The sequence below is a fragment of the Microchirus variegatus genome (genome assembly GCF_963457635.1).
Source record: "Microchirus variegatus genome assembly, chromosome: 7".
NCBI lineage: Eukaryota > Metazoa > Chordata > Actinopteri > Pleuronectiformes > Soleidae > Microchirus > Microchirus variegatus.
This window is the reverse complement of record NC_139808.1, coordinates 341,887-369,096: the sequence shown is the minus strand read 5'-3', so window position 1 is coordinate 369,096 and position 27,210 is coordinate 341,887. Positions and strand designations below refer to the sequence as shown.

At 39.6% G+C, this 27,210-nt stretch overlaps 1 protein-coding gene across 1 annotated transcript in view; it reads left to right on the top strand.

Moving 5' to 3' along the window:
- Positions 1-20,172: 20,172 nt before the first annotated feature.
- The window catches only part of erc2 (ELKS/RAB6-interacting/CAST family member 2), a gene marked incomplete at its 5' end in the record, with an annotated part of 39,297 nt that continues 32,259 nt past the window's right edge, over positions 20,173-27,210 (top strand). The window contains one exon of the mRNA XM_083892572.1: positions 20,173-20,844. Coding sequence (XP_083748698.1) covers positions 20,173-20,844 — 672 coding nt within the window. The remainder of the gene's footprint in view (positions 20,845-27,210) is intronic.

Here is a 27,210-nt window from a genome sequence, read left to right as displayed (position 1 = left end):
TAAGTACAATTTTGAGGGATCTGTACTATTTTTGACGTTTCCATGTGTAAATGTAAGCACTGTGGCAGTAGTAAAGCAATATTTAGAAAATGTACTCTTGTATTCTGGATACTCAAGTACTTTTAAAAACAAGTACTTAACTACTTTTACTTAAAAGGATACTTCACCAATTTGAATGTGGCTTTGTATTGCTAGAATAGCAGTAGTATTTTTTAGAAAATGTGCTTCCCTCCCTCAGTTTTTCACTGAGTTGTAAAAAAAATAAAAATCTGTTTTCCATTTTCAAAATGTGCCCTACTGTGATGCAAAACGCGTCATTTGACTCACAGTAGGGCACATTTGGATAAGGGAAAACAGATTATTTTTCAAGTCAGGGAAAAACTGAGGGAGGGAAGCACATTTTCTAAAAAATACTACTGCTATTATAGCAATACAAAGCCACATTCAAATCGGTGAAGTATCCCTTTAAGTAGACATCTGACTGTAGTACTTTTACTTGTTCTTGAGTAAAATTTAGCAAGGGGTATCTGTACTTCTACCGCCTGTGGTCAAGGGACTGGTTCATTTGAGATTGTAAATCAACAATCACTTTATTCCCGCGAGCATTCAAATCTTCACTGTCTCTATTACAGGAGGACAACGGTGGTCAATAATGAGGATGCAGTGGAGTGTGAGGAGGAGGAGGAGGAGGAGGAGGAGGAGGAGGAGGAGGAGGAACGCCAGTCCTGTTTCCCCTTCTTCTCCAGTGAATCTCTCCTGGGAATTGCGTGACAGTAAAAGACGAAGAAGCTGCTGTGTTTAAGGCACCTGGATATTATGGGAGGAATTCAGAGCGTATGGCCGTTGCATGTGTCTTCTTTCAAACAATTCCATCTAGGAGAAGTGTCATAGCGCCCTCTACATGGATTTGAGTTGAACACCACCGACGCCTGAGGGCTGGCAAGGATATTTGATTCTGCGTTGATGCCTTCTGAGCCCTTTTTCGAGCAAAACATAATAGAAACAGATTTCCATAGGTTTTTCCTTGCTCCAAAGATACCAAATCACTGCCCAACGATGACATTGCATAACCCCCCGAGAAAGACGAGGCGTTAACACAACCAACCTGACGACTCCACCACAATCCTCTGGTCTCTACAGTACATTCCAGTTTAGGGAATTTTACCCTTTCTCTGAATGTGTTTCTCTCTTTTTTTTTTGTTTTTGATGTCTACAGAATGATTTTGTGAAAATGTGAACACAAGAATGCACGCACAAATAATGATGATAATAATAATAATAATGAAAAAAAACAAAACTGACTGAGAAAAAAAGAAGCCCATTTTTTTCCACCACCAATAAGATGCCACTCATCATTAGCTGTAGATGTTCAGGAGCGAGGAAACGACTTACCAGTGTGCCCACAAGTGTGAGATTCACACAAATGACAAGACCAAAATCAAAAAAAGTGGTCACGGCTCTTTATTTGCCATCGCAAAGCCATCGTTAGAGTCAGTCCCAGAGCCTTCTGGGACTTTATTCTTGTTATTGTTTGTCTCATGTTTTTTTTTTTTTCTTTTGTAAGTTTTTGCCTGATATTCATTGAATGGAAGAGCCTTATTCAGTATGTTTTACCTGTATACCTCATATGTTTTGAATTGTCCATATCACCATGTATTTCTTTTTACACAACTGTATATTGTATGTACATAAAACAAATCAGAGATCTAATGATGTAAATTTGTCCTTTGTGTATTTATGGAATCACTTTCTGGTGACTTGTTTTTGTTTTTGTTGTTGTTGTTCTATGTTTTTCTTTGGTAAAACTATATTTTTTTTCACTTTGATTTTGAGTTTGGAATCGGTTTTCTTGCATCGGAATAATTTGCTTGTTGATTTTGTTTAAAAAGCAATAGCATGCAGAAAATGGTATATATAGCACAATGGTATGAATATTGTTTTAAAATAGCGATGATGGGGGGAGGGGAAATATCAACCATCACCTTATGTTGATGAATACACTTTTGTCAAGAGGGTTTACAACCACAGTACCATGTCGGGACAACATGTGGACAGGTACACACACACACAGAATACATATGCACACACATACACACATTCATGTACTTGCTGCATACTGAGGACTGGGTGGAAGTGCTGGCAAAGTGAGGACCCAGCATTTCCACTTTATAAATCAACACAATTACAAAAATCTACTTCATAAATGAGATCTACAAAGAACTACTGGGTGCAGTACCATAAAATGTCTGTAGGTGGCAAAAAGTGTGTGAATCCACCAGGGCTGGAAAACAGGTTTTTGTACAAAATTGAGGATCTGTGTTAAAAACAGAGTATAGAATGTTTACAACCTAAGGAAGTGGTTTCATGAAAACAAAGTGAGGACCAGGCCAAAATGTCCTCACTTTGTAAAAATGACCTCACTTTGTCGGTTAAAAACCCTCACTGGTCCTCAGTATGCCCCAAGTACAAGAACACACACACACACAAACACACACACTTTCACACCTTAGTTCAAAGCCAAGGTTTAGTTCCCCACCAAAACAGACCGGTTAACCTCCTGATGATTAATGTGGTCACCGAAAAGATGATCTCAATAACAAAGCTGGGCCCACTGCCTCTGAACAAACACTCACACACACACACACACACACTACACACATTACAGTTATAGGGAAGGATGAAAGCAATTATCTATTTAAATGTTCTATGCAATGACTCATTTTGAAACCTGGAAGTGATTCAGCCTACAACAGTTTATCATTTGTTGTATTCTCCACAACAAATGATGTCGACTACAGTACAATAGTCCTGAAACTGTTTTTACTTTTAGGGGAAGAAAAAAAAATATAATGTCAATATGGATTTGGATATTGATGTATTGATGTATTCACACACCCCTCACACACCCCCACCCCCCACCCCCACATGGGGGGGGGGGGGACTTGTTGCCAAAGGGTAAAACTGTGTAGACTGTTGGTTTTGAATGTCCATCATCATCATCATCACGTTGCTTTTTAAAAAAAAAAAAAAAAGCATGGGTTTGCTTGGCTTAGTGTGGCTGTTTGTAAGCCCTCATTCAGTCAGTGTGTGTGTGTGTGTGTGTGTTTGGCTGACCTGGGCTCCTCAGTGTTTGGCTTGCAGTGACTTGTCTGACGTGCAGCTATTAAACCCTGTAGTACAGACAGTCAGCACTTTTCTCATTAATACGTGTCAATGTACATAAATGGGTGTCAGTATAACCTGTGGGGTCAATGGAATGCTTCTATCAGATATTTCATTGTGGATTAAATAAATAAATAAATAAATAATAATTATAATAAAAAAAAAAAAAGCAGCCAAGCCATTGGAAAGTGCATGATTAGATCATATTATTCTTGGAATCTGTGCCTGAGTTAAAAAAAAAGGAAAAAAAAGTACGGTTTTGAATCACGAGCCAACAAAGAAAATGTTTCAGCCAGTCACTCAAAAATCAGGGGCATGTCATTTGGAAAGCACAAAATGCCTGACCGGTCGCACTTCTCGCTTCTTGATGAAACTATTAAATAAGGAGGGTTGTGTAAAGGTGGTGCGACCCGCCCTCCCCCTCCCCCTCACTGGGATCTGTGTGAAAACAAAGAGGTGGAGGTTGATGTTTGAGGTGCAGACTGACGTAAACTCTGACTGTAAATACTAAATCATTCTTCTGTACAGGTTTTCAGTTTTAACTTTAACTAACGGCTGTCATGTGCATCCTCCCCCTCCAATGCCGGTTTTTGCTGCCAACTTGTGTATAATAAAAAAAAAAAATATTTATTACCACAAAAATGAGGATGATGATGATAAAACTGATGATGATGATGATTATTATTATTATTACTGCATAAGCATAGTGTATGTGGCTGACTCATATTGACTGCAACAGTGGAACAAAACACGTATTCAGAAGCATCCGCTCTGTGTAGAGCATCTATTCCGTATTGTAAAAAAATAAAAAATAAAGACCTCTGTGGCAATTGCAGCGTAAGAACGCCTTTGTCAGAACCACCAGGAGCTCTTTGATTTGATCCATTTATGGGAGAAGGAGAAGAAACTGGGGCAAAAAAATAGAAAAACTAAAAGTCTTTTTTGGAAAAATGTCATTCACTGTTGTAAGTGCAATGGGCAAAGCGTCAGTCATGTATCCATTGTGAAAACCTTGTGTTCTATTCAGTGTATTCCTGTAAACAGATAGAGTAAGAATTTTGGTGCATCATGTCAAGTAATGTGATTAATGAAAAATATTGACCCTGCAATTTCCAAACAGAAAAAAGAATAAAAAGAAAATGCATATATTGTGGTTTATTGTCTTCTATATTCTGGATTAAAAAACCTCAAAAAGCAACAAGACTGTTCAGATAAGACGAGGTTTTACATGCTGCAGCAGTGAGGACCTGCACAGCAGTGAGGACCAGCACAGCAGTGAGGACCTGCACAGCAGTGAGGACCTGCACAGCAGCGTGGGTGGTTGTAAAGTAGGAGCGTTTGCCAATGCAGAGATGAAAGTGTGAGAGAGACACAGATATTACATTCTTATCCTAATATTTAAACTGTCACAGTTGTGATGTTAGACCCAAGTGCAGGACAACTCAGGGGTAAAAGCAGGTAAAAACATCTCTTTAGTGTTTCAAACGAAGGCAGAATTTAGCAAAAAAAAAATTTTTACAAAGATGAAAAAAAACACAGGAATCGTGAGAGAAAAAACAGACAAAGAGGAAACAGAACAGAAGGAAAAGGCCGAGTATTTATTTACACATGAGGAAGGAGGCGACAATGAGACACAGGTGAAACTAATTAGGGCGGAGCTGTTAATCGAAAAAGCTGGGAAGTGACAGGATGAGAGGAAACAGGAAGTGTCAAAATAAAACAGGAAGTCTACAAAAACCCAACAAGGACAGAAACAACAACAACAACAAAACTCCACACAACGCGTCAAACACGTCAAAATAAAAATATTCCAATTGGTATTTATCTGCTGCAACATTTTATCTTAAAATATAGATAAATGAATATTGCTGAGTAAATGATTTTAGACATTTCTGTCATTGTCTAAGAAATAACAACATAGTAAAGATGTTTAGGGATAAATGATGATGATCCACAAAGATTTAAAGGTCTCAGTTTGCTACGTAACAAATGTTTCCTGGATTTTCTATTTCCATTTAAAAGCTCTTTTTAAATACACATTTTTAGTTGAGAGCTGCATATGAAATATATGATTTTAGTTCATAGAAACCTGGTGTTTCCACTGTCTGTTAGAACATACACTGATCTATTCTTGTATCTACTAACATCTCTCTGGATAGAGAGTCCACTTTTATTCCTAACACCAAAACACAGTTGTTCGCTTCACCTATTTGTTTAGAAAATAACAAGAATACTGTATATGTTTTTGTTTGTTGACAGTGAAGTGTGTGAATGCTCTGCTGTCACAGCACAGTCAAAGACTTCTCCTTCAACTAAATTCAGTGTGTTATCAGGTAACAATGATCCAATCAGCAGCTCCTCTTCCACCTCTCATAAGACACCAATGATCACGTCTGCAGATCTTGGCTGCCCCCGTGTGGTTATGTAGAGAACTCAAACCAGAGGAAACCAAAATAATTTACTCAAGACACGTTGGTTTCATATTTTATAAGTAATTTTTCTTTTTTGTGTGCGTTTAAAAAATCAGTTGTTCTCTTTGTTTTTTCCTTTTAATCATGTTAATAATTGCTACATACAAGAGTTCTTGGAGAACGTCAAAGTATTCCGGGACAACAGTACACTCTTAGAAATAAGGGTTCCAAAAGTGGCTGAGGTTCTACCTGGAACCATTTGCTTCTGAAAAAAACTTTCCCGAAGAAAGAGTTTTTCAAGGAACCCTTTAAAACCCCTTTCCTGAATAAAGGGTTTTAAAAGGGTTCTTGATGGAACCCTCCAAAAGTGTTCCAGGTGGAACCTTTATAAAAAGGTTCTACCTGGAGCCAAAAAGGGTTCTCCTACGAGGACACGCTTAAGAACCATATATGGTTCTACTTAGCACTTTTATTTCTGAGTTGGTTGTGACGATTATGAAAAACTTTTGCACTTTCTTACTCATTGTGATTCTGTTCATTCAAAATCGAAGTGAACTGGAGCTTTAAACGATCATATCCTCATACAAACATATTTACATGGAGCTTTAATTTCCATCTAAATGTTTCACTCTGGACTTTTGGTCATGACTCACAAGGTTGAGGGTTTGAGTCTCAGCTCTGCTCGTCTACATGCTGATGTTTCCCATGGACAAAGATACTTAACCTCACATCACATCCCTTGTTTCTAAGTGTTATACACTCTTAGAAATAAAAGTGCTAAGTAGAACCATATATGGTTCTTAAGCTTGTCCTCATAGGAGAACCCTTTCTGGCTCCAGGTAGAACCCTTTTGGAGGGTTCCATCAAGAACCCTTTTAAAACCCTTTATTCAGGAAAGGGGTTTTAAAGGGTTCTCTGGATCAAAATGGTTCTTACTGGAACCATTAGTGTTACCAAGAACCCTTGAGAAACCCTTTCTTCGGGAAAGGGTTATTCAGAAGCAAATGGTTCCAGGTAGAACCTCAACCCTTGTAGAAGAACCCTTATTTGTACGAGTGTAGTGACAGATTCCTTTTGGTTGTTTTTGATGCTTCTGTCTCTCTGAGTACAGCAGAGTGATGAATGATTTGTTGTAATATTGTTCTTACTTATCGCTCACTACAAAGATCTATTTCCTGAAAGGAACGACACATCCTCTTTCTCAGCAATGACCTCAGACAAGAAACAGGAAGTGACTCATCTTTGTAAGTGACAGGAAGTGTCACACAGGTAAAAGGGAGCTGATGAGGCGTGTTATGACTAACTGACTCACCGTATAGCCAAGTGTAATTTAAAAAGAGATATTTCTTTGTGCACCGTGACGCCGTGAGAGTCCAGCAGAGGGCAGAGCCACAACTCTGCGCTGAGACACATCAGGGCCCTTGAGTGCATCACTGACAAATGAATGGGCTGAGAGAGAACTGTGAGCTCAGGGTTTCCTCTCTCATCTGTCACTCATCGTCCAACAGACCACATAATCAATACTCAACCCTTAAAGTAACTATCTTTTTTTCTTCCTCGAGCCTTTATTCTGTCTAAAAGGTTTGGTTTTGGATCATTACTCTTGCAACTCAAAGAGGTCATTGGTTTGATTTCAAGTCATTATTATAGTGTTTCTTAATGAGATTTTCTTTTTACTGACTGATGCACTATAGGACACTATTGTTTTTCTCATGATTGTTTCCTCACGTTTTTTTCCAAACATGAATTATTTATTTATTATGACTCATTATGAAGAACCTTAAAATCAGTGCTAGTAGAGTCATTGTTGTCTCATGTATTGTAAGACTTGGGGTGAATTCCAATTCCTTGCTTATGTTATGGTTTGTACACAAGTGGACCCGGAAGCAGACGGAGACGGTAGGTATATTTCAAAACAAAAGTAACATTTATTAACAATAATGATAAACAAAAAGCGACTTCCAAAACTAAGGGAAGTGAACGTGTGAATGACAGAGAGAGAGAAAAGGAGAGTGCAGCTGCCGCAGGATCAGCGTGGTAGAATGGCGACGTTCCAGGACGGAACAAACTCACAGGTTTCACAGTCAGCAGAGGAGATTCCCAGGAGAACAGGGAAAACCAGAACAACGACCAGTGACTTCTCGGAGGTGCAGGAGACGTGGCGACCTGGAGCGAGGAGAGACGAGTGAGTATCCAGACAGAAGGTAAGTTAAGCGACAGAAGAACTGCATGACGTTTAGCAACTGAATGTGAACAACGATCTGACGCCGGTGACAAGGAACGGCTCCGTTTATAAGTCCTACTGATTGCTGATCAGGAGCAGGTGAGGCGGAGCCGCGCAGGTGTAGACAATCACCGGCGTCTTGAGGGAATGTAGGTCAACCACGCCCCCTGCAGAGAGAGAAGGAGGAAGAGCACACAGCAGCAGTAGACATAATAATAATAAAACTAAATAATATGAAATGTGAGGAAGGTGCAGGTGAGATTGTGACAGCTTAACCCTCAATCTTAACCCTCAATCTCAAAAATGTTCTCCCTCTAGTGCAAGTTCTGTCCAGATTCTCAGAAAAATTAAGTTGAGGGACAAGTTTAAGGACTGTATCGCCCTCAATATTGAGATTTTCAGAGACCAACCTTGGGAGCAAGGGCTACCCAGAATGCATTGCGTGTTTTCACATAACAAAGATGGCGCCAAAAGCAGCAAAATGAGTGCGATACAAATGAAGTATTTTCTTTGTTAATAGAGATATAAAAATGATCTTAGTTTAGGCCCATATTATGGATTACTGACGTCATTGTTGCCTAACATTTATTTTTATTTGACCATCTTTTGTCAATAGTCGGCCGGTGTGGTTTACTTTTCAATAAGTCGTGGTGTGTGGTAACTGTCAGCTGAATATTTGTATGAGTATCATCTTATAACTAACTGACAACCTAATAACTTGACTGACAAACGGATCAGAATAAATAATCCTGACGTAAATGTCTTCTTCTTCTTCTTCTTTTTTGGAGTTGACAGACTGGACGCAGCTTTGGCGTTATTCTGCCCCCTACAGTCTGAAGACGTATCTGCATTTAAGGGGTGTCCCATTTCTAAGTGACAAAATAACCCTCAACACTTGGTTTTGAGGCCAGTTAAGATTAAGGGTTAAGATAGGAATTGGAATTGGCCCTTGGTTCATACTTTCTGAGGTCATGCAAAGCATTTCTGCACAGGCGTGGCTGAGGTTCCATTAACACTGAAATGAGGTCACTGTAGCGTTCAACACATGCATATTCCATTCCATTCCATTCCAGTAGTGGCTATTTCTCACCAAGAGTTCATGTGTGTGTTCTTGAGTTCTTTGAGTAATAGGTTGCACGTGTGTGGTACAAGGTTATAATAGTTAAGGATTTTTTTTGTAGTTGTAGTTGAAGTTTGAGATTTTGCGATTTAAATTTATGCAATTTATTGATATAACGAATATGACAATATACAAAAACAAAAAACCAAAAATGATGCAGCCAAAATCACCGTCATTGTCTAAAAACCACCATGTGCACGTAAACAGAAATATAGGTTTTAGCTCCTACGTTGTTGTTTATAGGTTATGATGCTATTATTTTGGTGGTATGGCCCACTTTAAAGATCATTTGATCTCTATGTGACCCCTGAATTAAAAACGAGTTTGACATAAACCAATGAGAAATCACAATGACACATTTGTAAATCTTTTGTTTTCGCACAGGTTCGACACAGTGGGTTCAATAAGGTAAAGCTTTGGTTGACTTAATGGTGTCAAACATTTCCTATCTTTGCAATAAGCTACTAGCTAAAAACAAAGACACGTGTGATACACCGTATAAATAGACTCAAAACAGACAACAGAATCCTATAATGTCAACATATTGAGACTCTCCTCTACGCTCTTTCATCCTCTTTCATACAAGCAGCACCAAAGTAATTCTGTTTCCTCGAAGCCAACAAGAATTAACTGAATTAGAGATGTGAGTGGAGCAGAGTATTGATGCAGCAAGAAACCACACAACAGGAGGGACATGTGAGGACAAATATGAATATCTACCAATGATATTTCTGATACCTCGCAGATATGATCGCTGAATTCAGCAGCGATGGACCAACTCCCTCTCTACAGACATCAATGGTTCAAATAGACCTGATTATATGGAAGAAACCTGCGTTTTTTCAAACCTTGTTTGAAGCAAATTATTCAGATCAATAAGCAACAGATGGAGCTGTGATCTGTGGCCTCTATCACATCTCTACCAAACACACATTTGACTCTTTATTCACTTTACTGTTTGTTATCTTAGTCATTTAGATGTTGTTTGATTGAATCTTGCAGCTGTTTTTAGTGTTTTTTAGTTGCAGATATCCATCTAACTTCATTGTGACTATCTGAAAGTTAATTCCAGATATCTAAAAAGGACAAAATAGATGTGTTCAATTGAGGATAATTGTCACAATGTGATTGTGTCAGGCAAGTGGTTTTGACAGTGCTTTGTTTATAATAGAATTATGGTTATCTGTGACGTCATTTTTGACTAGTAAAAAATTCAATTAATAATCAATATATATATATATATACATATATATATATATACACACTAACTGTCGGTTTGTCGCGTGAGAATGACGTCACAGACATCTAAAACTACACCACGTCACAGATATCCGTCATTGTAATTCCACATAGTCAAACACTTGAATTAAAACCGGAGATTATAATAATAATAATAATATAAGATAAGATAAATAAATATGAGACATTTACAATTCAGCTGCAGATATTTATTTGATGATAAACACACACACACACACACACACACACACACACACACACACGAATGGATTCAAAAGTTGTTTGAATCCCAGATTATCTGAATCTGTAGTTTTTGGGGCGAGTAAGAATGACGTTGCAGATTATTATGCTGTGTGAGGATTAAACGTTTTAAAAAGTGCTTATATATTATCGCCTCTCATCGCGTCTCCTCCGCCCATAACCTCCATCCTCTCCATCCTCTCCATCCTCTCCATCCTGCCAGCTGCCACTTGCAGTGATGCTGCTCTCTAGTGTGTGGAGGAGGAAGAGGAGGAGGAGGAGGAAGAGGAGGAGGAAGAGGAGAGAGCGTGTCCGCTGCCCAATGACAGCGCAGGATGCTGAGAGAGGCTGATCGGGTGAATGGAGGCGACAGGATGTCGTATACTGAGCTCTGAAGGAGAGGATTTAACATCGATAAAGGTACGTTTTTCTTTCATTTCATCACAAACACACTCTGCTGCTCATCGTGCGAATAATCACACTTGTATCCGCAGAGTGTCCTTATTGCCTTATTTCTAACGCGTGTTAGCGGAGCGACTATGCCGGTTTATCAGCGGGGTTTAGATGTGCGTTTATCAAAAAAACCCTCCTTTATTCTCATCATCATCATCATCATCATCACTGGTGTTCATTGATGACACAGTCAGTCAGTAGATGAACACATCACTTACATCTGCAAGCACCTGTCGAGATGATCGACTAAACGAGTGTGTGTGTGTGTGTGTGTGTGTGTGTGTGTGTGTGTGTGTGTGTGTGTGTGTGTGTGTGTGTGTGTGTGTGCGTGTGCGATGAAGGTTTTTTAAAGGGTTGGACGCGTTCAGGTGGTCAAAGCACGAGTCTTCAGGAGATGAAGAAGGCCTTGAGCTGTCAGTGTGTTTCTCCTCATGTAGCATCAGATGTTGCTCTGCCTAATCACTGAGAAGACTGTGTGTGTGTGTGTGTGTGTGTGTGTGTGTGTGTGTGTGTGTGTGTGTGTGTGTGTGATGAAGATAGACATCAGTGAGAGAGAGAGATCACTGGTTTTTCTAACCCATATAGCGAGGACACATTTCATTTAGTGGACATTTTCCATTTTCTTCATCCAACAAAACGAACAATTAATAATGGAGGCCCTGTAGCAAAGTATAGAGGGAGGTTAAAGAAAGGTAAAGGTTAAAAGGAGGCAGTGATGTAATGTGAAGGCTACCAAGAATAAAAGAAGAAGAAGAAGAAGCTCAGTTGTAGGTAGAATACATGATGAGGAATCACTGCACCGCAGTTGGATAATGACAATATACAATATTAATCTTGGATCACGATTTAAAAAATAAATAAATAAATAAACATCTCTCAGTGCTGCTGGAAAATGTCGTTTAGCTTTGCCAACATACAGTCCTAGTGATTTATTTTGAAGTGCCACAGCCAAGATTCAGTTTTTTCCAGGACTTCTGATATGAGGTTCATATTTTTTAACCCATTGCTATGTTAAAACGTATATATAGCGGCTATAATATACTATGTACAATATACAGAGACGATTCTAGAGTCTGTAGGGGCCCTAAGCAAAGATTCCCAGGGGGCCCTTCCTTCCAAACCAGTGTTCATCACCATTATGTTACAAATAATCTGACACCAACACCAATGAAAAATGTATGAGTTCAAAATATATATTTTTTTTCACAATGAATGAAATAACATGGAAAAACCTTGTATGTAAAAATATAAATGTAAAGAACAATAAAATACTGTAAATTGCTTTTAAAAAACTGCATAAACTTAGTAAATAATAAATACATTACACTGTAAAAAACCCACATTATAAAACAATATAAATATAATGAACTATAAAATACTGTAAATAACTGAAAAAAACATATATAAACTGAGTAAAAAAGATATGCATTACATTACAAATAATCCTCTTCATTTTCCAACTTCACACAGGTTAAAGTGAGGTGGGGCCTCTTTAGGGAGGTTTTTCCTACTGAGATGTCATTGCAAAATCGTCCATTGTTGTTTAAGAGGGACGAGGAGGCGGCTGCTCACTGCACATTTCAGTAAAAACAGCCCTCAGGCTCCGAGTGTTGGGGGGCCCCCTATCGGCTCGGGGGCCCCAAGCAGTTGCCTGCCCTGCCTGTTCACAAGCTGCGCCTCTGACAATAATATTATAGAGTGTCTTATATCCTTTTTTTCAGCACACGCTAAAGGCAATCTGATGAAATGATTATTAACTCTATAAACACACCTGAGCAAAAAGTAATATATATATAAATATAATACGTCACAATTCAAAGTTTGCTTGGCTGATTTTTTTCCATCCAGCCTTTTTCTACTGCTTCATCCTCCACATTTTGAATTTTCGGTAATAATGGCAGCTAACAGGCGCTCAGACCCTGGACAGAACAACAGTCCACATATAGAGACAAACAACCATCTCACACTCACCATCAATTTAGACCAGTGGTGTCAAAGTCATTTTCACTGAGGGTCACATCAGCATAATGGTTTCCCTCAAAGGTCCAGATGTAACTAACATGTAAACTCACCCTCAGAAAAAGACTTTGAAGCACAGGGTGATTTCTTCAGCCACAATGAAGCTATAGCTTTCACACACATGGTTTTTATGTTATGGCTTTAGCTAAGACAATCTGCTGCGATCACATTTTGTTGTTTTCCTTGAAAGCTAAATGCCGACATTGATTTTACTCTTTGACGACCGCCACCGCCTCATAACACAAAAGACATAATCGCCATGTATTGTGTTACCCAGAAATGTAGTTTATGGTCGACAAACGCCTTAAAGCCGCATTGACCTCGCGGGCCACATAAAATGATGTGGCGGGCCACATCTGGCCCCCGGGCCTTGAGTTTGACACGTGATTAAGGGTGAATTCCAATTCCTTGCTTAACCCTCAATCTCAAAAATATTGCTCCCTCTAGTGCAAGTGCTGTCCCGATTCTCAGAAAAATTTAAGGGCTGTATCGCCCTCAATATTGAGATTTTCCGAGACCACCCTTGGGAGCAAGGGCTACCCAGAATGCATTGCGTGTTTTCACATAACAAACCGGAGAACCCAAAGAAAACCCACGCACACAGAGGTAGAACATGAAAACTCGGATCTTCTTGCTGCAAAAGCAAGAACTACTACACCAGCCATGTGGCCTTTGGCTGATTTTTATATTAATAAATATAAACAAAAAAATGTAATCATAACTTTGGCTCAACAACACATAAGAAGAATGAAGATGAAGATGTATAAACTATTAACTATAATCTCACATCCCCAGGACGACCATTTCAGTAGTTGTGTTCTATTCCCACAGCAGTTTTCCCACAGTTCACCTGTGGCACAGATCTGTTAAAGGTTAAGAAGAAAATATGTGTAATTTGGCAAATTTTTTGTCACATTTTATGGAAACTTTTGGTTCATTTGTGTCAGATAACGATGATTATAATGTTATACCATAAGAATTTCCCACACCGTCCCATAACTGCTTCTCCTCATATGTAACGTGGCTCTTATCAACCTATTGAAGAGGTTATTTTTAGCCACCTCTTCTTCTTTGTGGGCTGCAGACATGCGCCCTGACCTCAAAGCCACCAAACATCTTCACCAGCAGCCTCATCCACTCCAGATTTATGAGAGCGGAGAAAACGCCTGCATGCTGCTTTGTGAAGATGTCATGAAATCACCGTCACTGACCAAACTGATAGACTCAACAACGCCTGTGGTGAACTCTCTCTTCTGAGACATCTGTATCCTCTCTGTTCTTTCCACATCACTGCTCTCTCAATTGCCACTGATCGTTTCTTCACTGGTTTTTTTTTCTCTCTGACATTTTGCTGTCAAGTTGCTGGGCCCTGATAACTTATTAATGGCTGAGTAACATATTGTATAAAACACCACGACTGGTCAACATTAACAGCACAGAAGAAGCTGCACTTATGATAAAATGTAGGTGAAGAAAACCTATATAAATAACGGTCTGTACAGCTGTCATGATATGTTATTATAGTGATTTCAGCATTTTGGACACAGTAGGGTCCTCACCAATGTGCTTTGGTGAAGAAGTTTGGCAACAGGGAAATATTTAAGTGAGTAAATAAGTTTGTTTTTACAAAATGTATTCAGTGTTTTACTTAGATGTAGTAGTATTAGCATAAGTTAACCCTTAGTGCTCACGCGGCACAGATCTGTGCTGCAGGTGTACCCAAGGTATTGCCATGCAAATATGCAAGATGCACAACTCCTTATATGGACATCCTGGGGGTGCGTGTTTATAGGTCACATATTCAGGCTTTTAAAAACTGCACGTTTTTTTCTGTCTTCTCGTGTTGTTGAGTCAAAGTTATGTTTATTTTTATATCGCATTTTTAGTTGTGATATAAAGTAGCAATAATTGTGCAGAAATCACAATATAGACGTGTTTTTCTTTTCTTTTTTGTTCATAAAAACGAGCCAAGTGAACTTTGGACTGTGACATATTTCCAAATTTCACAAATTCAATCCGATTTGAAATGTTTTTAATATTTTTTGCTCAGGTGTGTTTATGTAGTTGGTGAAAATGCAGATTCTTATGTCGTCGTTTTTTCAGTATTGGAAAAAAAACAAAAACAAAATCCTCTGTGGGATTAAACCTAACTAAAATTTCACTAACAACAATGATTTTTTCAAACACTAGCACCCAAAATTCATTATCATCCAGCTCCAAAAATGGGGAAACTGACTTATATTAAATCATATATGGAGCTCCGGTATCTGACTTTGTGCAATCCCATCATGCAACACTCGTAAGTAAAGTTTGGCACGAAGCCGCTCAACTCTGTTTGAATCCATCACCACCTGAAAACGCTCTTAAAGTGAACACAGAAGACTGAGGTTTGAGAATCCACAGCGAAAGATGACGTGTGTGTCGTACACAATCACTGCTCAAGTTTAGGATCCTGATTATTTTACATGCGTTTATTGCACTGTGCTCTGGAGAAGGACGAGGGGAATCAGGAAGTTGAAGATGTCAGGTTACTGCAGGCGTAGAATCATTTTCCGTTCCGCCTGTTTCCATATTCATGAACAGCACCGTGGGGGCATCACAAGGGTCACTTATATTCTGCCATCGATCGCTGAGTCACTGAGTATTTAAAATCGGCAGAAGCTTCTCCTGCTAACATGACGATGTAAACAAACCGAGTCGCGTGATGTCCGGAGCTCTATAGTATGTTATATACTGATATCTTTGGGTGTTTGAACGGCCAGAAACGATCTCACATTGAATGGAACAGATGCTTATTAATAATTAAAGGCGCCATATGAAAGAATGTGGCCAAAAACAGTTACTACATTCAAATTCAAAATACCGAGGTCTTTAAGGTTTTGTTTTCAGACTTAACTGGCAACCAGTGGTTGCTCAGCAGCTGAGACTCTACTGACTGCAATGATTGGTAGACGGCGGTAGGTGGCGCCACATGTCAAAACATGATTTCAAAACATAAACATGATTTGCAGTCTGCAAAAAAAATGTTTTTAATGCAAATATTTTGTCTGTACTGTTGTTGTTGGTGAGTTCAGTTTGTTATATGAACATTATTCCTGAGTCTCTGTGACATATTAGGAGGATTTTATCATTTATTACATAATGCACCTTTAAGCATCAAATTCAGTATTTTCACGCCCGTGTGAGTAATCTATCCGTTAAATGTAATCGCATCCATGCGATTAAAGAGTGTTGACACTGGATGAGCATGGGATTCCATGCACATTTTGTGCTCCATGATGGTGTATTCCAGTTTTCTTTGTTTGGCTGTCGCAGTCATGCTTTTTTTTATAGAAAATATTTGTGGCAATATGCCTTTGGTAGAACCAGCAGCTGATGACAAAGACAGCCAGGAAACATTGTGAGGTGAGAGGGAGGACATGCAGCAAACATCTCCAGCTGGAGTCAAAACAGGGATGATTTAGATACAAAGCACACGCCCCAAAATCATTGGCCAACCTCCATTGGTACATTCTATCCATAATTCATAAAGGCATCAGTGTGAGGAACTCATCGCTGTAGATGAATATCACTCAATTATGTGTCAGCTTTAATCCTGGGCTGACAAAGTTTTTTTTCTCCACTGACTGAAGTTGGAGAAAAAAACACGATGAAAGCTTTATTATAACGTGATCAACTCAGTTTAGTTTGTCAAAAACAGACAAACAAAAGAGGATCACTCACCAAAACACAGACTCAACACTCACCACTGCATCAACAGAGTCACCAAAAGGTAAACATCGTCATATTATATGTTATATACAAAAGATTATCATTGTGGCATAATGATGACCAAGTGGTTTAGTTTCAAACATTTTCACAATAACGTAGTCACAAATCAGTTGATTTCAGGAGTAAAGATACGTTTTATGAAGAAATAAATACAGTTAGAGATAAATATTACAGGCTAAACAGTTATGTATGTATGTAATACATTATATCAATATATGTTGATTTTATTGCCCTAGTTGAGAAGATGTTTTGTTTGCACTTGTTTGTGCTCAAAAACAGCACGTTTGTCATTGAATGTGTCTGAATATTGAATATAACGCAAAACATACACTTAACTGCGAATTGCAAATTTTAAGACATGATCCAGATAAACCTTTAACCCTTAGGTTCACCCAGGGTTATTTAACACAGGTATAAATACACAACTCCTTATATGGACATCCTGGGGATGTGTGTTTATAGGTCACATATTCAGGCTTTAAAAAAAAGAGTCAAAGTTATGATTCATTTTATATCGCAATGTTTAGTAGTGATACACTCTTAGAAATAAAAGTGCTAAGTAGAACCATATAGGTTCTACCTGGAACCCTTTTAAAACCCTTTATTCAGGAAAGGGGTTTTAAAGGGTTCTCTGGATCAAAATGGTTCTTAATGGAACAATTAGTGTTACCAAGAACCCTTGAGGAAAGGGTTTTTCAGAAGCAAATGGTTCCAGGTAGAACCTCAGCCCTTGTAGAAGGACCCTTTTGGAACCCTTATTTCTAAGAGTGTGTAGTGTAGCAATAACTGTGCAGAAGTCACAATATAGACATGTTTTACTTGGGGTTTGTTTATGTAGTTGGTGAAAATTGAAGATTGTTTACGTTGTGCTGAAAACAAGGAGATACGACTTGTTATTATTATTATTATTATTATTATTATTATTATCATAGCCTCTGTATATACTGTATGTTTAAACATAGTAAAGGAAAAAGCAGTAAAATTGCTCCGTGTTCTAAGTTTTAAACTGACAGAAATGTCAGGCAGCAGCCATTCACCTGTAGACAAGTGTTTCCTCTCAGTGAGTGAAGCAACACACACACACACACACACACACACACACACACACACACACACACACACACACACACACCGTGCCATGACCTGTCACTCAAAACCAGCTACAATATTTTACAAGTAGTCAAAACAACCTAGACGTGTAAGAACTAAGAGGAGCTTAAAAAAAAAATCCTCCAGTCGTCCGAGTCACAGCGTCTTCACTTGTCTTCACTTGTCCACGCCTCGTCGTCATTTCTTTACCCTTTTGGAAACTTTTGTTTCACCATGACAACTGAGTCTGAGCAAGAGTCACAAGAGGAACATAATTGTGTGCCCATAGTCTATTGTGATAGAGTCTATTTTTCATCCTCACACATGGTGAATATTCTTCTTCTTCTTCTCCAGAGAGTCTAGTGACTTAAACACTCTCAGTGTCTTTGTCTGAAATATCTGTTGTTAAACATCTTTCTCGTAAAAAATAAATATACTGGTATACACTGTGTGCTGTTATTACCTGCTCAATAAATATAGAATGTAATATAGTGATGGCAGGAAATGGCAGAGCCTTTATTACCCCATTAAAAATTAAGACGTCCATATCCTTTCCTTCTTGTCAACCAGATGTATCTGCTGCCCTGTTTTAAATTTTACATTTAGATCACAGATAAAGAAGAGGATTAGCTTTGAGTCCCAGAGTTTACACGTTAGTAATTATTATATTTAGCGAGTCACCTTTATTAATCTGCACAGAATACAACATTTCTGTGACATTTTATATCTGAAGCATAATATCACGAGTGAACTGTGTAACAAGATGCAAGTCGCCTGTTTTAATCTGTAAGTTATACTGTATTTATGAGACAATAGGATGAAGCAGAGGATTCATTTACGTCAAATTTAACGTGTGTTAACTGTCATGGCTGAGTTTTATTGATTTGAGTTACAGATATTATGTGTATAATATGTCGATCGTATTGCTTGGCTAAATCATATGCCTGATTATTTTAAAGGCGCCATATGTAAGAATGTGGCCAAAAACAGTTACTACATTCAAATTCAAAATACCGAGGTCTTTTAGATTTCGTTTTCTGACGTAACTGGCAACCCGTGGTTGCTCGGCAGATGAGACTCTACTGACTGCGATGATTGGTAGACGGCGGTAGGTGGCGCCACATGCCAAAACATGATTTCAAAACATAAACATGATTTGCAGTCTGCAAAATATTTTTTTTAATGCAAATATTTTGTCTGTACTGTTGTTGTTGGTGAGTTCAGTTTGTTATATGAACATTATTCCTGAGTCTCTGTGACATATTAGGAGGATTTTATCATTTATTACATAATGCACCTTTAACACTACACTCATTGCTTGTTTTAAAAATAATAACTTCTGATAAAAAAAAAGACAGTTATGTGAACAGTACATGTTCAGGCCATGAATGTTGTTATTTACTCCTGTATCAAGTGGTCGGCCATTATTGATCAGATGTGTGTTTTAATTAGTCCATCATTTAGTTGATGTATCCAGCAACGTAAACAAAAAAAATACTGTCTTTGCTGGATTTAAGATAAATGTCGGCCAGTTGTAAATCTGGTGATGCAGGGAATTCACGTGGGCTGATTGGAGCCGTGCAACACTTTGCTGCTCCTGTTGATTAAAATAGTTTTAAAGCGAACAGCACTGTTTGTGTTACAAGCTTAATTTCTAACTCTAATTTCTAGATTAACCCATGGGAATAATACACAACTCCTTATATGGACATCCTGAGGGGGTGTGTTTAGTCAAAAATATGATTGATTTTATGTCACATGTTTAGTCATGCTATAAAGCGTTTTTTCTTTTCTTTTTGTTCATAAAAATGAGCCAAATTTCCCTATTTCAAACATTTTGAATAGGTTGTACTGAAAAAAAAGGATATAAGACTCTCTTTATTGCACATTTATTCTTATAACCTCTGTATATACTGGATGTTTTGAAGTTCCAGAGGGGGGCGCTGCGCTTCTGAGAGCGGGTGTGCTCCTGATTATGTCACTTCCGGGTATTGGCCAATCACAAGACAGTTGGGATGGCTCTACGCTGGCTGGCCAATCACAACACACTCTGTCTTCTGGGGGTGAGATTTATGTCTGAAATATAGCGGCTGAGAACAGCGTCAGAAAAGAGAGATTTCTATCGGCTCGTTTACATCAACTAGGAGGTTTTTTTGAGCATAAAAACAAGTTAATGTATGTAAGTAGACCTCCATAACTAACATATATGTGCAACAGGACCACTCTATGGGAGCTTTAACATAGAAATGGAAAAAATCAGCCGAAATGCAGTGTTAATGTTAATGCTAAGTGTGAAGCCTAACATGTGCTTCTTTTCTGTCTCCTCAGATCTTGACGTTCTCCGCCCATTAAGGAATGAATTTCACGCGTAGTTCAGAGATCATTCTCATTTCAGCGTGCCTCTGTTAAGGACCCTCTGGTGGCTACTTGCCGATCCGCGGGACATGTACGGCAGTGCCAGAGCTGTAGGCCATATAGAGAGCAGCCCCGCACGGTCCCCGCGCCTGCCAAGGTCCCCCAGATTGGGCCACCGGAGGGCCAACAGCGGGGGCGGGGGTGGTGCGGGCGGCAAGACGCTCTCCATGGAGAACATCCAGTCTCTCAACGCTGCCTACGCCACGTCTGGGCCCATGTACCTGAGCGACCACGAGGCCGTGGGCTCTACTGCCACCTACCCCAGAGGCACTATGACTCTGGGCCGCGCCACCAGCAGGGCCATGTACGGAGGCCGCGTCACAGCCATGGGCAGCAGTCCCAACATTGCTTCGGTGGGACTGCCCCACGCTGACCTTCTGTCTTACAGTGACCTGGGTTCCCTCTCCATGCTGCACCACCACCACCACCAGGGCGTGCCCTCCGCCCTGCTGAGGCAGGCGGTGCGTGGCAGTGGCGGGGAGCTGCTGGAGATGCAGGCCCAGTTCAGGGATATGCAGAGGGAGAATGAGCTGCTGCGCAGGGAGCTTGACCTCAAGGACAGTAAGTTGGGCTCTTCCACCAACAGTATTAAGAGCTTCTGGAGTCCTGAGCTGAAGAAGGAGAGGATAATGAGGAAGGAGGAGGCAGCTCGCACATCCATCCTGAAAGAGCAGATGAGAGTCACTCATGAGGAGAACCAGGTGAGCTGATCCACTCACTGCAGCACATTTCACTTAATATCACTCTGATGTTGTTTTTCTTCAGCTACTGTCTGTCTCTGCTTTCACCATTTCCTTATCTGTAATAGACTTCTGACATTTTCAGTCCCAGACTTACTGCAGACAGTCATATGTTTCAGTGGTTGTGGAAGCCTTTCTGGAAAGAGTTAAACACACACACACACACACACACACACACACACACACACACACACACACACACACACACACACACACACACACACACTCACTCTCTCTCTCTTCGCCTGCTTGAGTACATAATCAATGTTGGTGACCACAGGAAATAACCTCATCTTTTCTCTTTTTACATAATGCAGAGGTAGAAACCCACTCTTAGTAGTAATTATTGTTTTTAAAGAATGCCAACATGTGAATTTATGACAAGAATGTGTCATTATAGTCTTTTTCAGATTGTAGATTGTAAAGTGAGAGTGAGATGTCACACCACTGACTCTTTTGTCGACTCTTTCTAACTTTGAACAGCGCCCTCTGTCCACTTCTGTCTTTGCTGCTTTTAAATAAATGTACATAGTTTGTAGATATGTGTCATCGTTGTAGAATATCCAGCCATCCATTTTCTACTGCTTTATCCTCCACATGAGGATCCAGGATCGCTGGAGTCATTCCCAGCTGACATAAGGTGATACATACGGGTCACACTCTGGACAGATGGCCCGGTCCATCACAGGACAGGGCCACATAGAGACAAACCTTCTACCCACATCTACATGTCTCATGGACTGTGGTCATCGTCATTGTCATCTTCTGTAGTAATCTGTAATCTGCGTCTTGCTTGATGGACTTAATCCAAGACGTCTCTTCAGTTCATTTCTACTGCTAACTCCAGATTGCTACAGAATGTCATAATCTAGACCAGGGCTATTCAACTAAAATGTCCAGGGGGGGGGGCCAGCTTTTCGGAAGGCTGTCCAGCCAGTGGGCCGGTCAACCCCTGTACTACTATTTTGTGTTGCATGGACAGTAAACGGATACAAATAGATACAAAATGTTTTCCATTATTTAGCACTTATTTATTGAAATATTTGCTAGTTTTGCACTAAAAAGGTAAGTAACAAAACCACCAACATTCAGGTACAAGACAATTTGCGTATAGTGCAAAAAGGTCACAGTTACAGTACCAACAACATTTGGGAAGAACAGTCACAATTGGCTCTTACAAAATTAGAGGTAACAATATAAACAACATTAAGGTGCAATGGCCACAAAAGGCTATTTTTTGCAGAAATATAAGTAACAGTACCAATAATATTCAGGTACAACTGCTACAGTTGGCTCGTAGTGCAAAATATTCTGGTACAAACATGGGCTGTGTACAATTACAGCTGTACTAGGGTTAGGGTTAGGGTTAGGGTTAGGGTTCCTAAATTGGCCTCAGGTATCAAAACTTTGAGAACCCCTGATCTAGAGTATAAGGTACAAAACAAATAATCAGCTAGCTGAGTTTCATCATTCTTCTGCAGGCAAAAGTGCACAGTACACTGAGGCAGATGGTACAATATTAGTTCTCCATATTTCCCGACTGGCTGCTTGAAACTCTCTGCGACAGGAACGATGTGGTTATGATGCAGCAAATCGCACAAGTAACTCAAAAGGCTGCTGGGTTTTTACCAGCTGGTTGTGACATTAGTGTCAGTCTGTCTGTCTTTCCGTCCGCCCAGCTGAGTGATGTTGTCAGACAAAGAACACAGCAGCCGCTATAGGCCGCCCATTACTCCGAGTGGCAAACACCGTTCAAGGTCACAGCAGGAGGACACGCCATTAGTGTGACAGTGTGACCCTGCTGTCTGAGCACACGTCTGCATGGATCTGTGTATGTGGACGTTCCCTTCTGAAACTAAACTATTTTTAGCTTTGTAATTGTAATAAAAAGCTGCAGTTTTCCATTCTGCGAAAGAGACGAAGGATGTTCAGTCGTGTGACTAACAATTGGATTATTTTACCTGTTGGTGGATCCCAAGAGAAGGAGTCAAAAGGTACAATGATTCTGTTACAATCCATGAAAATATTAAGGGAGTGGCACCGTGGAAAAGACATTAAGCGTTCAAGCTAAAACCAGCACTGCCAGTGACAGAGAGACCATTCATCAGCTCTTTGTGTTCACTGTGATCAAACACTCAGAGTCAATCTTTGTGTGCAGTGTATTTTTAGCCTGGCTTCATAGACCGTAGGAGCTGAATGTGTCCAGCACAACATGAAGCTGTACAGTGAGGGCTTTCATGCTTTTATCCTCTCGAGATGAAGAGAGAAGTCTTTATTTTTTTCTACCCTCGTTCATCACTGTTTTGGATCATGATACTTGAGTTCTTCGAATCGTTTGTGTGATGTGAGCCTTCAAATTCACATGATTCAAATGAAATCACAGAAAACACTGATAAAGAGAAATTCCAAACCCTTTTGGCTAAATTGGAAAATGCTACTTTTAGCTGTTTCTAATATATATAAGGCATTGGTTCTCAAAGTGCGGCCCGGGGGATAATGGCGGCCCACAGAAACATTTCTGGCCCCGCAATGAATTACAGTTGATAGTTTTAATCCAGGAGCGACTAAGCTTGTTAAATGTTTATTGGACATTACTGGATACAGACCAATAAGTGTAAACAAAAATACTGGGTATTTACCTGGTTTCTATATGGTGAATTTTAGTGTATTATTGTGTTATAAGCTGGTAATAAGCAGGTAGCTACAGCCCCCAATTACTAGCTATTTACCCAGTAAATATATGGTAACAGAAATGTGTTACTTGGTATTAACCTGTAATTAGAAGGTAAGAACAATGGCCAAAATACTGGGTAATTACACAGTAAATTATAAAGCATTATTATATTAACGCTTATATTACTTAACGCTAAACTGTAGAACTGCAATCTGGTCATTAAAGTTATTACAAATGGGATTTCTTTCTGTTTATTTTCCTTTGGCGACCCTCAGTCCAATGTTGGGTTCCTAAATTGTCCCTCAGGTATCAACACTTTGAGAACCCCTGAAATAAGGTATGTCAACTAATAAGGTCTTTTCCATCTTGATTTCTGCTTCTATGAGGCGTCCGGATCCTTTCATAAGTGAATATAATGGTACGGCCTGGTCACGCCCATCGAGCTGAAGTTGAGGAGCAAATTGCTTCATTAATAATGGAGTCATTTTCAGGCCAATCATTACGTCTCTCTTGCAGCCCCCTTTACAACTGCACCAGGTGCCTCAGGCCTCTATTTGCTCGAGCAAATGTCATACATTATTTATCCCGTAAGATCCGAGGATATATATACGGCGTCCTTTATTTTCAACCACATCTTTGGAAACGATTAAAAACCGTTCGAGCACCGAGACTCCACGCTGAAATCTCAGATATTACCTGCAGAACCTGTATGGAGACAGAAAGTCTAGTGTTTGGCCACAAACGTGTTCAAAATTCAGTTCAGTTGGTGTTTTTTTTTTTGTCACACTGAAGCTGGACGACGAGCTGCTGGAGGCAGAAGTGTGTGAGCAGCTAGAGCGCCCCCTGCTGAGTCATCACCGACGCTGCTCCGCCCGTTCAGTCATCCTCCGTCCACACAGACTCCAACATGGAGGCCAAAACATCACGTATCACACGCTAATTTCACAGATGTGGTTTTTATCTTTATCATTTACTGTGAGCTACATATTTTGCAACTTAAAGGGACACTGCGTAGTATTTATGGGTTTATATGACCCAAAATCCACTTTTTTTTATACATATTATTTGCTCCTGCAAGCAGTTTGTTGTTGTACATTTCAGCCCCTCCTCTAGATGTCACTAAAACTACTTACTTCACCTTTAAGTGCAAACATGTAAACGCAGTGGGACGTGTTGTGTCTCGCCAAAGTGTTGGGGTTAGGGCGTGCAGCATATGGAGGACATGGTGAATATGCATGTGTGCTCGTTTCTATGTTATAGGACATTGCTGATGATAGCTTCCTTCCTTTTTTGTTATCGCCAGCTAATAACACTAAGAAAGACATATTTGAACCCCCCCCACCGATCACAATGAAAAGCAGAACTACTCCTACTTCCTTTTTGCCCTTCATTGCCTTCATTCGTGTGGCAATTTTTTAAATTGTTCATCCCGACTAGGAAGGTGAGAAAATGAGGAGTTTCTCTCTCTCTCCTGATGGAATGCAGAGAATCAGTGAGTCATTTACAGAACACAAGGATGGAAAGATTAAATGGGAGTTAAGGATTGAAGAACAAAGCACAAAAGAGGATAATAAGGCTTGTTGGAGTCGCTGATGTCTTTTTCTCCAGAGCAGCATAGATGTAGAATACATTACAGCAGCAGAAATGTCCGTCTTTCTCGAATCGCTGGTAAGAGTTTAGTGAAACAACACAGAGTAATGTTTATGACTCCACTGACACCTTTTAATCTAAGATTAATGTGATTTTGAAATGAAAGATTGCGTTACTTGTTGCTCCCGTACAGGGAAAGACCTTATTCGACAATATTATCCTGGAAAAAATATTATAATTTTATAATAAAATATATATATATTTTATTTTTTTACTGTCCAGGGTGTACCCCGCCTATCGCCCAATGTCTGCTGAGATAGACACAGCACCCCCACGACCCTCTGCTGGAGGATAAAGCAGTAGATAATGTATGGATGAAGTCTTGTTTGAGCTGTGTGTGTGTTTGTGTGTCTGTGTGTGTCTTGGCTGATTCTTAGCTGATGACATTTACACCAACAACAAACACGTTAAACTTAATTGAACAACTCTTTACAGATCATCGCCCCCTGTTGTCAGCTTCAGGAAGCAGTGATTGAAATTATTACTTGGACCAAGTGGAGTTAACCATGAACACAGTTTTGAAAACAGTGCATTTAATCATGCTGCTGGTGAAGAGCGGGGGCTGGTCAGGGTCAAAGGAATGGGTTTGGGAACCAAAAGATTAGTATTTCTAGATTTGTGTAATGGCAGAAAGAAGCGTGTTCAGCTCTGGTTGTGTGTGTGTTTTAATGGGTATTGGGTTTTAAAAGGTAGAAGTCTAATTATCTATATATGTGTGGGTGTGAACATACTTGGACACTGTTATTAGTGATAATAACATGGTATTAATACAGAAGGGCTGAGACAAAATGAATCACCAAAACTGGATAATATTCAGTTAGTACAGTACTTAATGAGAGCAGCTCCTTAAAATCGTTCCCATACTCTGTGTGTGATAAATACTAACATATCAGTAAATTAGATTAGATTTAACGTTATTGTCATTGCACATGTAAGCAGCGACAGAATAAATGTGATATACACAGAAAGTGCAGGTGTATGATGACGCCTATTGCTCACTATAGGGTATGTATAAATATAAAGTATGTGCAGTGGTGCAGGTTGGGAGTATTGCTGTGGGAATAGACAGGATGTACAATAGTGTGGTGGGGATGATTTACTATATATATATTTATATATACAGAATGTGCATTGGTGCAAGTAGAATATAAGGAAAAGAAGACTATAAACTCTAAAAGTGCTAAGTAGAACCATATAAGGTTCTTTTGGCTTCTCCTCATAGGAGAACCCTTGTTATGATTCCCTTTAAAGAAAATCAAGATGTTTAAAGAGAATGACCCGGATGCAGACACAGGACAATGGCTTCACCGTGTGCGGCTAATGCCTGGCTAACGATGTCACGGTCTGCCGGGTCCATATTTGGTCAGTTCCTTCTGTTATGATTCCCTTTAAAGAACCCTACCAGAAGTAAATGGTTCCAGGTAGAACCTCAGCCCTTGTAGAAGGAACCTTTTGGAACCCTTATTTCTAAGAGTGTACAGCAGTGTAAGTAGTATAACATTAAATTGACCCTTTAGAGTTTTGTTTTATTCAATTAAAAACAAGGTCACTGTAATTTCAGGCTCTAAAATGGACTCTTCCATGTATAAATATGTGACCGTTTAATGACATCACCCTTTTGAGGTTTGGTGAGATACTGATTTATATTTTTTTGATGATTTTACGGAACAAATAACCAATGGATTGATCGAGGAAAATCATATTTGACATTGAAAGTAATCGTTACTTGCAGCTTACAGTGTTCACCATGTCATTACCTGACTCCTGTGCACGGTCGTGACTCAGGTTTCTGCATTCACGCCGTTCTCCAACTTCCTTTTAGCTGAGTGGAGAAGAATAAATGCCACGTTTGTTGGCAGTGCTGTGGGAGTAATTGTAGACTCTCAACCGTCCCGACATTCAACACAGAGATTAGGAATATAGTCAGCAGAAGGCTGCTCTCACTCAGTGGTTTAGATCTGTCCATCTGGCACATACCAGCGCCCACGCTTTCTAACACTCAT